The sequence below is a fragment of the Equus quagga genome, chromosome 1 (genome assembly GCF_021613505.1).
Source record: "Equus quagga isolate Etosha38 chromosome 1, UCLA_HA_Equagga_1.0, whole genome shotgun sequence".
Classification (NCBI taxonomy): domain Eukaryota; kingdom Metazoa; phylum Chordata; class Mammalia; order Perissodactyla; family Equidae; genus Equus; species Equus quagga.
This window is the reverse complement of record NC_060267.1, coordinates 97,083,747-97,097,461: the sequence shown is the minus strand read 5'-3', so window position 1 is coordinate 97,097,461 and position 13,715 is coordinate 97,083,747. Positions and strand designations below refer to the sequence as shown.

Genomic DNA, 13,715 nt, shown 5'->3' with positions numbered 1-13,715 from the left:
CCTGCCTCAGGGGCAAAGAGCCTAGGCCCCTGTGAATGACAGAAAGTCCTTCTCTGGGTCCAGCTGAAACCTTGCTCCCTCCTCCTACTGTGTGCCCCTTTTTCCCTGGGGAGGCCTGTGACATCTGGGCCTGGGGCATCTCTGCTCTGGGCTCCAAGGCAACAGGTCTGCAGCGAGAATGGCCAGTATGCCCTCAGGGTAAGAGGAACCCCTGGGGTTGTGCAGAGACCCCAAGGCATCTGCACACTGACCTGATGCTCCTGCCCAGCAGCTGCCCACCCTCCAGCCCACCACCACACATGGGGACACGAGCCGGAGAGTAGACCCCAGCCAGCCTTTGGGACATGCCAGGGCCAGAGCCTGAGGCCTGGGATCAGCTGCCCACTGCACAACATAGCTCAGCGGAGCTCCAGGTCTGAGGCCGGGCAGTCTGGACCCCACGTCCTGCCCAAGAGGAGCCTGGCTCTGGCCACCCCTACCCCCAGGGGACAGTGTAAAGAATCCTAAAACAGAGGAAGATGGGGAGGGGAGACACCAAGAGAGAGCAAGCAGCAGGAGGGAGCTGGTCCTCCATGAATACCCAGCCCCGGGGCGCGTGCCCAGGGAGGCCAGGATTCCACCCCACTCACCACCCTCGGACATTACATAATCCAGCACAGGGCTCTGGCCTGTCTTCAGGGCCCCGGAGGCCCAGTGGAGGCCATGGCAGGAGGCAGGCACCTGGCACTGGGCAGCACTCCGGAGTGGAGCTCTCCAGGACACCACAGCACTCGAGGGCTTGCAGAGCCCCAGCCAGACCTGCTGTGAATCACCAGTGACGCTCCATGGATGCTGCCTGGAGGGACCCCAACCTCAGACCCCCTCCAGACAGCCTCCCTCTGCTGCTCCTGGGGCCACTTGTCAGAACTCAGTCTCCTCCCCCTGGTCTCAGCACATGTTGAGGGGGTCCATGTTGAGAGGGCAGTTTCCAGCCTCAGGAGGAGATGGGCAAGAAATCCAGCAAACACCCAACCAGACCAGCATCAAAGGCGCCCCCCACTCCAGCAGACACCTAAATGACCAGGAATCAGACCCCCCCAAGCAAACCCCCAACCAGACCAGCCTCAGAGTACCCCCCCAAGCAAACCCCTAGCCAGACCAGCACCAGAGGACCCCCCAGCAAACTCCTAACTGAACAGCATCAAAGGACCCCCTCAGCAAACCCCTAACTGACCAGGCATCAGAGACACCACCCTAAGCAAACCCTAACCAGACCAGCATCAGAGACCCCCCCAAGTAAACCCCCAACCAGACCAGCATCAGAGGACCACCCCAGCAAACCCTGAACTGACCAGCACCAAAGGATGCCCCCAGCAAACCCTTAAGTGACCAGCATCAAAGGACCCCCCCCGCCAGCAGACCCCTAACTGACCAGTATCAGACCCCACCTGCAGGACCACAGTCACAGGATGGAGGAAGAGCCTACATGGAGCTGGCTCTGATGGCTGAACATGACACTGCTCGAATGCCCAGGCTCAGACATACACCAGGGTCAGCCCACGCCCAAACCCAATGTCAATGGTCACTCAGACATTGTGTCTCTTGTCACCTCAAAATTGGACAGAGTCACCCCACAATCAGGTATGAAGTCAGTGGTCACCCACAGCAAGGCACAGCCTCCCTGGCCTCCATACTTGGACCATGTCACCACTCACCTCAGCCCACGCCTGCTGGAGCCCTCTGGCCCAGAGCTGGTGTCCTCTTCCTCCCAGAGTGCTTTCCTGCCCTTCCATCACCTCTCTCAGCCAGGCCTCCCCGGCACCCAGGGAGCAGCCTGTGTCCACACGCCCAAAAGGAGAGGAAGCAGCAGGCACCCCGACTGTGGAGGGGCGAGCCCAGGACCAGACAGCCCTCCCTAAGCAAACCAGCCCGCACACCCTCTCTCCTTCCCACAGGAGGCCAGTCCCGGGAGAGAGGACTCTGAGCTCTAATTACATGTCCTGGAGAGAAATCCCAGTTTAATTTGGAGCAGAACTAGAAGCTGTGTTTGGAAATGTCCCCTCGGGGAGCCACCTGCCTGAGCTGGGACACCTTTCTCCGCTGTCCCTAAAGACCAGGAAGGAAAGCACCAGGCTGGGGCCATGACTGGGGTGGGGGGTACGACACTCAGAGCTTCAGGATTCTGGGGTTCTCTGCCAGTAGGAAGAAGTCCCCAGGGTCTGAGGGGACCCTGCCCCTGCCCCGACTCCCAGCTGGAATCAACCCCTCAGGACCAAAGGGTGGGATGGGGTCTTCAGAGGGGATTGGGAGGGTGGAGGCAGTGATGTGGGGACAGCACTGGGAGGCCAGACACACATGGGCCAATTACAGATGGGCTGGGGACGTGGATGCCACACTCAGAGGTGCCAGAGGGTTGCCTGTGGGCAAGAGACTAGACCAGGACTTGCTCCAGCTCCACCAGGCCCAAGAGCCCCTCGCCTCCAGCTGGGTTCTGGTTCCCGCTGTCGGCTCTGCACCCAGCACCAGTCCCTGCACCGAGAGCCTCCAGTGGCCTCTGAGACCGCTCTGCATCTGCACTCTGTCCCTCCTCCTGGGTTTGCCCAGACCCACTACCCCTCTTGCCTGCTCCTCTGCTCAAGATGCTTCTCAGGGACCTTTCCAGATCCCAGTGAAAGGACAAACTTATCCCCAACCTACCCGAGCCTTCTGCTGCTCACTGCACCTCACTGCCCCGCATGGTGCATTGTTTCTTCACTGTCTCTCCCGGAAGAAGGCAGCCTCCAGCTCGCTGCTGTGCCCCAGCAGCCAGAGCATTCAACACCCACCTCCCACACGGCCAGATGGGTAAGGGGTGAAGGAGGGAGAGGAGCAGAGAGGGAGCCGAAGAAGAGGTGAAAAGCTGGGATGCAGGCAAAGAGGTCTCCTCATTCACTCATTCTTCATTCATTCATTCATGCCTTCGGTCCCTCTCCCTTCCTCTGGGCCCCCATCTCATCCTATGTCCTCATGCATCAACCTCTAACCTTTTCCCACATCACATCTCCACTGATGCGCTTACTTCCTGGTTCAATGGAAACAGACACAGAGGAGAATTTCTGCAATATCCCTTCCTTCTCATCTGCCAACCCAAGCACACACATTCAGCTCCTCCTCCAGCTCCTGCCCCTATGGATAGACAGGCGTGGACCCCGGGGTCCTGGGTCCCTCTTCTGCTCCAGGACATCGCTCCAGCACTTTCTGTCTGCATTGTCCACTAGTCCTGGCCTCCTGGACCACGCCCACCAGCACACAGGCAGTAGCCCTAACTTAATAAAAGCCACCTGCCCTCCAGCTCCCCCTGCCACTGCCCTACCTCTCTGTCCCAATTTGCTGCAAAAGTCCCTAGAATGTAGAAGAACTGCCTACAGGTGTTCAAGGCCCCTATTCCTGTGGGAGCCTTTCCAGCAAGCTCTTAGCCAGAACCCATCACATGCCAGTCGATGAATGCCGCACTTACCTGTCCATCCTCCTCCCCACTCCTGAAACACATCCACCACCTCACTGGCGAGCCCCGGCCATCAGCACAGGGCTCCCGGCCACTCAGGGGAGCGCCTCCCCCATGATCCCCACTCCGCGGGGAGCCTGCCTGTCTCAGGCTCTAAAGGCCACCAACACACCTGTGTCCTGGTGCTGGCACCTCCAGCTATGGCCTCTCTCCAGTAGCTAGGGCTCAGCCCCTCATGTCCTTCAGAAGCCACTCGGTCCTGGTGCCTACTCTGACCATGCGACACAAAGAAGCCACCTCCCAGCCAAGACCCCTTCCTCACGCCTCTTCCACATGGGAAAAGGACGCGTGGTGCTTCCTTCTGCAGCGTGGGCTTCCAGGGCGCCTACCCAGGTACCGCGAGTAGCCATGAAGAACTGTCTTGTGGAGCGCACGTCCAGGGAAGGGGCGGTGGGAGGCAGACGCTCAGCGATAAGCGTCCCAGGTCAGCACCATGCACAGTCACAGGGCGCCTCCCCTGGAACGCAGCCCCCAGGGCAGGCACGTGGTCCCATTCACTGCTGTGTCCTCAGTGCCTGGCAGAAGCTCAGCAAATCTTGAATAAACGAGTGATTAAAGAATGACAAATGGGTGGGGGGAGCATCAGAAGACAGCAGCTCAAGTGGCCAGACAGACACATGGACAGCAGGGTGGGCGGAGGGATGCCAGGCGGAACGGCTCGCTCCTGTGGAGCCAGGACGGGTCCTGCCCCGACCCCAACGCCAAGGGTGCAGGAGTATATGCAGCCAAGAGGCTTCCCTGATGCAGGGTGGGCCCGTCCCACCCAGGGCACTTCCCCGACCTGTACAGCACCCCAGAAGCAAAAGGGACCCCAGCTGGCCTCTGGAGACCAGCCAGCTCTGCCAGGCGACAGGGCCTCCCCGCCAGAAGGCCTCCCCTCCCCCATGGGCCTCCAGCCCTCTGAGCACCAATTAAGTAAACCCTAATTAAAAACAACAAAATAACGAGAAATAAGGCCCCCCCATGGCTGCCCACAGGGACCTCAGCTCAGGGTTCTTCCCTGATTCCCAAGGGTCAGCACTCACTCACCCCAAAACAGACCCAGGGCCTCCGTGGTCATGCAGACATACACACATGAACACACACATGCACACACAGGTTCACAAGCTCCCACCCCCAATGTGTCTCTGGGCCAGCGTGTGTGCCCCCCGTGGGATGCAGATCACCCTCCTCACCTGGGGGCTCCCCTCCCAGCCGAGTGCCACCTCTGGGGAGAGCAGAGACTGACCCAGACGAGAAACACAGAACAGAGCAGAAGAGAGAAAGACACAGGAAGAATGGGAGAGAAAAAGCAAAAAGACACAAAGCAACAGACACAAAGAGGGAAAGAAATAGAGAGACAGGGCGGGGGCGGGGTGGAAGAAAAGATAACAGGTCAGAGAGGCAGAGAAGCTTTGAAACACAGAGACAGAGACGAAGAGATTAAGGAGGGAGACGGAGGGCGAGAGACACACAGAGAGTCAGGGAGACAAAGAAACAGGATGCGAAGGAGGGACGGGGAGACACAGACGGAAACAGGGAGAGAGACAGAGGGGGGACAGACGTCCTCGTGAAGAAAAGGAGAGCAGCAGAGGTAGGAGAGGGAGGGGTGAAGAAACAGGGAAGAAGAGAGAGGAAGAGGAAGGGACCTCCTAGGCCAGGGCTGGGGGGCAAAGTTAAGGTCTCAGGACCCTTGGGACCCTCTTGCTGGAGCTCCCAGGAAGGTGAGCCCCTCCCGTTCTCTCCTGTGCCCAGGAGTGTGGACAATGGCAAGGGAGCGCAGCCAGCGTGCCCCACCCTACGAAGGCTTCTCCCAGCCCTTGCTGGGGGACATAGGCTCCCAGGACCTGGAATCAGGATGTGCTGTTGGAAGACCCATGGGTCCTGCCCAGGTGTTGGTGGGGGCTCCTCGGCCTCCCCACAGGCTCCCCGCAGCCCAAACACATGGCGACATGGCAGCATCCAGGGAGACAGGGTCCCACCACCCGCCCAGCTCCCAGTTGGCCCAAGCACAGAGCACTGGCGCTTCGATAACCCACTAATTCAGCCAACGCGCCCTGGCCCCTCTGGGGGCCACCCCAAGCTAGGCTCTGGGGACATCTTGAAAAATAAGACTCTGTTCTTGTCCTCAGGGACTGGCATCTAGAGGGAGGGAGAGAGATATAAACAGCCCGTGACACTCCTCGACACCTCGCACAGTGCCCACTGGATCGTGGGGAGCACCGTGCCCTCCGAGGGGCCACACTCACCCCTAGCCTCCCCACCAGCATCATTGGTGGGAGCATGAGTCTCCACAGAGCCTCAGAGGCTTTCCATAAATGTCCCTGATGCCACACCCACTGTGGGGAGAGAGCATCGCCAACAGCAGTTGTGGACAGCACCCCGCACACTGAGGAACCCCATTTCCCAGCAGAAGTCTCCCCACTCCCTTCCCTTCTCAGTCATTGTAGAAAATGGAACAGAAATCAGAAAGTTGCCCAGAAAACCTATGAATTCCGATTTCAGAGGCTCCCATCCCGACAGTGCTGGTGACAGGCCAAGGACCGAGGGAAAAGGATGAGGCACAGCGCACAGGCAGCTCCGTCACGCCACAGACACCCCCGAGGCCCAGCTATCAGCAGCTTGAGCAGAAGGGCAGGTGACTGAAGGTGGCCCACTCTGAGGGCCTCAGTCAGGAGCCCAGAGGCCACTTAGCCAAGTGTGTTTCTTCCCCACAGGCAGGAGCCCATGGAGGCCCGAGCCCTAGGTCCAGGGGCTTCCACAGTCGCCTCCTCCCTCCTCCACCTTCAGCCCAGACCACCTCTGCGCACCACTCACCTGGCCGAGGCAGGCTGGGGGGTCACTGGGCACCGAGGCCCGGCACCCCTCCCTCGGGCGGAGTGTTCTGGGCTGCAGTGGGGCCCGCTCCCTCCTCTCCAGTCTGTGCTCAGGGCCTCCCCAGGACCGTGAGGCTCCAAGAAAGAACAGACTGCAGTCCTTGGCCCAGGGTGGGCCCTCTGGGACTTGGGCTGTGCAAACAGGTTCTGAGGAGTAAATTCCCCAAGTGCTCACCGCCACCCCCAGCGCTGGAGCAACAGGCTCAGCCTGAGCCTTCAGCCACACAGTGCCGCGCCCTACAGGACCCATCCCACAGAGCGAGAGACTGAAGCCCTGAATGGCGGCGGGGGGGGGGGGGTGCTCAGCGACGAGGCGCAGGGCGCTGCTCTGCCTGCTGCCACCCGGCCCATCCCCAAGTCGGCTTTCTAGATCTCCTGGGTTGTTTTGTGGATCTCAAGCTGGTAATCCTCAGGGTCCATTTGAGGAGGAAAGTGGTGGGTGAGACACTGATGTACACCTTCCTGGAGCCAGAAACTGAAAACACCTCCTGTGCAGAGGCTCGACCAAGAGCAGCCCCAGCTCCAGGAAGACATTTCCGCTGTGGTCTCATGCAGAAAACAGCTCAGACACGTGAAAATGCCTCTCCCAGGTCGTAGGCCCACAGAGACAAGGCTGGAGCCCAGGATTTACAAAATAAGGCCCAGCGCCCTCCACTGTCCTGGGAAACCCCTCCCCACTGTGACATGGCCACAGAACCAGGGCCCCACCCCTGTGGCTCTGTAAGCAAAGTCACCTGAACACAGATCTCAGCACGGGCACCTCGCAGGGAGAAACAACCCTGTCCCACACAGGACGCAATCAGCGATTTCCTCCCACACAGCCAGCTGCTCCCACACCCGCCCATCCCGGGCAGGGCTATGGGGCCACCAGTGTGGACACGGCTGCCCAACCGCTAGCCCCACGCAGAGGGCACCCCCAGGCCCAGCCGCCTACCCTGTGAGAACCACCACGAAGTCCATGACGTTCCAGCCGTTGCGCAGGTAGGAGCCCTTGTGGAGGACGAAGCCCAGAGCGAGGATCTTGATGCCCGCCTCGAAGCAGAAGATGCCGATGAAGTAGGGCTCCGTGTCATCCTGAGGAGAAGCACAGAGCTGAGGTCGCCACCACCCTCGCGGGCAGCAGGCCGGGGCAACAGGCAGGGCAGGCTGGCGAGGATGCCACTGTCCCAGCTGCGAGGCCCTACCCGGTGCAACACCCCGACTTCTCCACCTTGGCTCTTTGTCAGGGCCCCATCTGCTCCTCTGCTGTGTTCGCCTAACAGGGAACGTCTCTCGGTCACAGCAGGAAGGGCCCTGGGTCAGGGGAAGCAATAATGACGAAAACAACAGCATTTGTGGGCTTTTTCTGCAACAACTAGGGTAATCCTTTCAATGCCCCATCCCATTAAGTGCTATCATCATCCCCATTCTAGAGGAAACTGAGGCACAGAGACATGAAGGAACTGGGTCAGAGACTCCCAGCTTGTTCGAGGCACCAGATTCAAACCCAGAGACGATCTGGGTCTGGTCCTGGGCTCCACCACCACACAGGCTGCCTGGGTAAGGCCCAACTCCCCAGAGCAGGGCCCAGACCCTGTTTATTCATTCAACACACATCTTCTGGATAATAAAACGTGTAACTCTTGGTGGGAGCTAACAGGGCCAGACCTCAGGGAGCTTCTGGAGAGTGGCAAGGAAAAGAATTCCAGCTGGAGGGAACAGTGAGAGCAAAGGAACGGAGGCAGGAGATGGCAGTGCCCCTCCCCCTGCACAAGCTTGCATCTGTCACTCAGTCAACAGAGCACCAACTGGGGCCAGGCCCCTCTGGTGCTGAGCAAGGTGGGGGACCAGCTCTAGGAGCCTGGGGAGGAGGACATCACATGGAGACACGCACAGACGGTGTGGCAAGTGACCAGGGGCATAACACACTTGGGGAGGGTGGCAGAGAGAGCCTATGTGCAGGTGAGTCCCAGGGAGCCAGCCCAGGGGGCGCATGGGCACATGGGGCGCATGGGCGCACGGGGAGGGTCGGCATCTGCAGCTGCCTGCACTCAGGGCTGCTTCCTGAAGAAGCAGACAAAGCGGTGGTGGGGAGGGTTTGCCCTCAGGACTGTCCCGAGCCACAGGAGGAACTGCCCTTCAGAGGCTGCTCTGCCCTGCCAGGGCTGGGGGCCGGCCATCTCGGGGCTGCAGATGAGGGGGTGCCAGGCTGGCTCCCCGTGGATGCTGCCAGTTCCCACTCAGGACCAGCAGCCTTCCTCCCCCAAGAATCCTAGCCCTCAAGGGTTCTCCCCACACAACCTGGTGTACCCTCAGCCTGAGCGGAAGCCTCCGCCCCCAGGGGCCCAAGCAGTCAAGTGCCCCTCAAAACCCAGCTCTCCCGTCCTGCCACCCTGATGCTGACTCATGATGGGGATCATCCCCCAAGAGGCTTCTGGTCTAGTTTAGTTGGAGGGTCCCCTCTCTTCGAGGGAAGAGGCTACTGACTAACTGCCCCGGGGTAACAGCTGGGCCCCAGCAAACAGATCTTCACAGAAAGCTTCTGGACAGACAGGAGATGAGCAGGCCAGAGCTGGGAGACCCCTCTCCTCACAGCTTTTCCCCTCAGCCCCACCCGTAACCACAGCGGCTAAGGGGCAACTTAGGGCAGGGGTGGGTGGGCAGGCAGCCATGGGCTTGGGGTGGGAGAGGACTGCAAGCTAGAGGCTGAGGCCAAAGGTCACTCAGGGAGTTGATGGGCGGGTGGGGAGTGGAGCTCCCAGAGAGAGGGAGCTGTGGGGGCCCCACCCCATCCACGAGGCTGCCCCTGCACTATGCAGCCCTACCTGCTCCCCGGCAGCAGCACCAGCATCCAGACCTGAACCCTGCACTCGCCGCTGCCCCTCCTCTCCAGGCCCGACTCTCTGTGTTCCACCTCCTGTCCACTCTAGGGGCCTGCAAGGCCTCTGCCTGCACACAGGACTATGGTCAGCTGGGGTTCCTCAGGCCCCGAGGCCAAGCCCAGGGGCACATTCCTCTTGTTTTCCCGGCAGCTCAGTGCCCAGCGCCTAGAAGTGTACCCACCCCCATCACCACAAAGATGCTCTCCCTCAGCTGCCAGGATGCCAGGCTGGCCCACTCGAGCCTGCTGCCCAGCAGGCACAAGCCTGAGCCTACTCCGTACACTGGCCTGCCTGCCCTGCCCCCGTGGCCCCTCCCCCACCCCCGGCCTATTCCCTCGGCCCTACGCCAGCCAGACTGCCTTGGAGACAGGACGATGCCCTGTGGCATGGTATTAGAGGCTCCCTGCCTGAACCCCCAGTTCTCTCTCACTTTTGCCCTCTTCTCCGGCCTCCAGAGTGGACACTCAAAACCAGCATGCAGTAGGCAAGGGGTCCACAGAAGGCAAGCGACCTCGTCTGGCTCCACACCTAGGCAAGTCGCCCACAGGGACCACATCCCACTCCTTCCCTCGTGGCATGGCCGTGCTGCCCTTCACTCCTCCTCCCCTGAGCCCCACAGCTGAAAGTGGCCCCCACCCCAGCCTTCTCTGTGCCTGAAGAAACGGCTGCTCCATGAAACCTCCCTTGCCCTGGCTGTCCACTTCCTTGCCTTCTCTTGGTGCCCAGCCCAATTGTGAGCACCCCCAGAGCAGCTTTATCTGTCTCCCTTTCCCCATCTAGGGCCTGCGATGGCCGGGGGGAGGGGAGTTCGGAGCCCACACTAAGCACCAAACAGGCCCTGTTTCATCAATGCTTGTCTTTGCTGAAGCAAGGGAAAGAAGATTGGAGAAGACCAGCCACTCGCCAGAGTGTGGGGAGAGGGATCAGCCTCTGGATGCCGGATGCCCCAGGAGAGGTTGTCTCCTCAGGGGCCTCAGGGCCTCTAGCAGCTCTCCAGCCAGGCCCCAGGACCTCACTGGATGCCTGCACCTGCTTTTCCTTCTCTCTGCTCTGAGGCTCAGGCTCTCTGGTCTCCAGGAGCCCACACCCAGTCCACACAAAGGGGCCACAGCAGCAGCGAGGGATGGGGGCTAGGGAACATGGCCTCACCTTTGAAATAGGGCTCAGCTCTCCAAACACCACTCTGCCTCAGCCCCTCCAGAGACCCTGCCCTGGCACCCTGACTCTCATGGGCTCTGTGCTTCAACGGGGGACACCACAAGGCTGTGGACCTCTCGGAAGGAGTGGGTGAAAATGATTCAGGATGTTTGGGAAGAAAGCCTGGGAAGGAGAGCTCCCCATGGGAGGGGATGGCCCCATGGAGAAAGGGTTTCAAGCAGGGGCAGGGAAGACAACTCTGAAGGAGAGGTTGCACCACGTGGGCCAAAGACTATCAGAGCCCAGCGGGGAAGGGTGAGCAGACAGCCCACCCCTCACCAGGGCCCACATACAGCCTGACAGTCCTGACCCTGGATCGTTAGGAATGCCCTTCCCCCACCCTAGGCCTAAGGCCATGGCCCGTTTGGGGTGGGGGTAGCTAGTGGCACAGAGCAGAACAGCCGCTGGCTTACATGGCCTCTGCCATCCTTCTCCATCAGGGACTGAGCTGGCTGCCCCAGGTCTCCTGCCCTTGAAGGAGGTGTCAGCTGCCGGGTTCTACCGGTTTCCTCCACTGAAGGAGAGGCAGCTGCCCAGACTGCCCCGCCTGGGGAAGCTGCCCTCAGCCACAGATCCTAAGGGTCTGGAATCAGACAAGCTGCTGCCACCCCACCAGCCACCCCACTCACCAGCCGCTCGGACATGGGCGTCTTGTCCCCGTCTGGGAGGTGCTGCTCCAGTGCCAGCACGATACAGTTGGCGATGATAGTGGCCAGGATCATGTACTCAAAAGGAGTGCGTGGGTTAAGGACCGGCCGCGAGGCGCCGAGGGGGAGGGGAGGGAGGGAGGGAGGAGGCCAAGGCCGACGGCTCGCACTGCAGCAGCCGCTTCAGGCCGCCTCCGGAGGAGCCGAGGATGACCAGTCCGGAGCCCTCCCCTCCCTCCCCGCCCTCATCCTCGGGGGCCGCGCGAGGCGGGGCCTCTGTAGTCGCCACCGCCAGCCTCTCGGCGCGTCCCGGGGCGTCAGCACCGCGGACAGCGCCTCCTCCGCGGCCCCGCCCGCGCCCTGGAGAGGGGGCTGCGCGTCCCCCGCGAGGCAGGAGGAAGGACCCGCAGGCACACACGCCGACCTAGACACATGTACCGACATGCACGTGAACATGCATGTACCGAGAGACCCGAACGCACGCACGCGCAGCACCGGGTTCGTGTACTGCCCGCACACACGCGCAAGCACCTGCAGCCAGGCACGCGCACGGGCTCGCGTCCACACGGTGCTCACACCTACACAGACACGGATTCGCCCTCGGGTGCCCTCGAGGCTGGCCGCACGCTGCACCTGGACCGAGGGAGCGAAAGGCCAAGTCCAGGGCAGGGGGCTCCGCCCAGGGTCCACCCTGCTCCTGCAGCCGCCGCCGCCGCCACGACCACACACACACACACACACACACACACGCACACACACAGACACGCACGCACACGCGAGCGGAGAGGAGTCTCGAGCCTCGCCCCACCCCCTCCTCGGTGAGCCGCGGCGTCCCGCTGCCCCTCTCGCCGGTCGCACCCCCACCCGGCCCAGGGAAGATGGCCACTGGGCGCCCCACGCCACCGGCCCCAGCCCCGCCGCCCACCCAGGCCGCCCCTCCCAGACCCCGCGGGGCGCGGACGCCGCCCCGTCACTGTCCCTACGACCTCGGGCGGCCCCCGGCCCCTGGCAGGATATGGCCACTCGGTGATGCGCTTGGCGTATTTGCGGACGACGTTGTCCTCACTGAAGACGAACAGCGAGCGATTGACGGTGAAGCAGTTCTGCTTGACCGGGATGGGGTTGTACAGCGCCATGGTCCGCGCGCGCTGCGCGATCGACTGCTTGTAGAGGACCCGCTGGCCCGGCTGCAGCCCCCCCGGGCCGGGGCCGCCCGCTCCGCCGGCTCCGCCGCCCCGGGCCCGCTCTCCGCCGCCAGCGCCCCCATAGCGTCCGCCCAGCTCGTCCCCAAAGCGGACCATGGCTCCCAGGCGCCGCGCGCATCCCCCGGCCCGGCGGCCCCGGCAGGGAGGGCGCGGGTCGCGCCAGGCACTCGGAGCGGAGCAGCCGCGGAGCCGCCGGAGCAGCACCAGACCTCGCCCGGCCCGGCAGCCGCCGCACCCGACTCAGCCGCCCCGCACCACGCCCTATAAGGGGCCAGTCACGTGGCGGAGCCCGCCCAATCCACGCCGGCCCCGCCCGCCCGGCTCCCTCCCGCCCCGCCCCCGGCCAGCCGCCCCCGCCCTGCCCCAGCCGCCAGGTCCCAGCAGCCCGCCCTCGGGGCTGCGCCTCGGCACCCGGGTGCTTCCAGCTGCGCCCCAGGCCTGGGCGGGTGGTAAGGTTGCGCCCTCCGCGCGTCCGGCCCCGCGCCGGAGTCCGGCGCTGGCCAGATGCTGAACTGGGCGGCTGTGGCCAGGAGCTGGGCGGGGCTGGGAGTCATCGACGGCCGTGCTCAGCGGCCCAAACGGACGCCTCCTTTCTTCCCAGGCGGCATCACCAGTCTCGAGATGCTTCAGCCCAAATAGGGGAGGGCTAGGCCCCTGGTTGCCAGTTTCTTTCCACACCTCACGGCTCCCAGCCGCACATCGTCAGGCCCCCTTCCCTCGCTACGGACCACGGGCTTCTTCCAAGATGTTGACTCCCGGCCCCTCTCCACCCAGCCTTTCGGTGTCTTCCACGTCCTTATGAACGATGCTTTCAACTTCCTGGTCTCGGGTTTTCAGGATGCACAACCCCGTCGTGGGGCCCCGCGGCCCTCGATCATATCCTAGGCCTTCCCATCAACACACACTGAATCAGCTCCAAAATCTCAGTTCAGAGATTCCATCGTTCCACGATTCGTTCAACAAAAATTTAAAGAGAGCCTGTTGTGTGCTCTTCATCTATCCATCCGTTAGTTCAGCCTCTCCACTAATCCCTGATTCGATGCGGGGTGCTAGGCTCCCAGCTCTGCCTTCAAGGAGCTGACATTCTTATACAAGGAATGGCAAGTGTTCTCGTAGTGGTTACTTTCTGCCTGGCGCTGTTCTACGCGGTTCACACCCAAGGAGCTCATTCCGTCCTCACAACGTTCGGATAAAAAGACTTCTGGGAATCACCCCTGGGGAGTGACAGAGGAGGTGAGGCAACTGCCAGGCACTCCCCTTTGCCAGTACACAGAGAGCAAATCAGACCACAGGCAGCACCAGGCAGCAGTGAGCAGTGGGAGAAGAGAACCAGGAAGCAACATCACCAGCGACGGTGGCGGAGGGCTTCTGCACCACCACTCAGGAAAGATCTCTTTCAGGAAATGACCCCCAAGCGGACATGGACC

General features: G+C 62.0%; 1 protein-coding gene across 1 annotated transcript in view; it reads right to left on the bottom strand.

The window, feature by feature from the left end:
• The window catches only part of CACNA1B (calcium voltage-gated channel subunit alpha1 B), a 195,973-nt gene extending 183,589 nt beyond the window's left edge, over positions 1–12,384 (bottom strand). Inside the window, exons 1-3 of the mRNA XM_046647936.1 lie at positions 12,101–12,384; positions 11,066–11,171; positions 7,313–7,452 (exon numbers count right to left, since the gene is read on the bottom strand). Coding sequence (XP_046503892.1) covers positions 7,313–7,452; positions 11,066–11,171; positions 12,101–12,384 — 530 coding nt within the window. The remainder of the gene's footprint in view (positions 1–7,312; positions 7,453–11,065; positions 11,172–12,100) is intronic.
• Between the last annotated feature and the right edge of the window lie 1,331 nt (positions 12,385–13,715).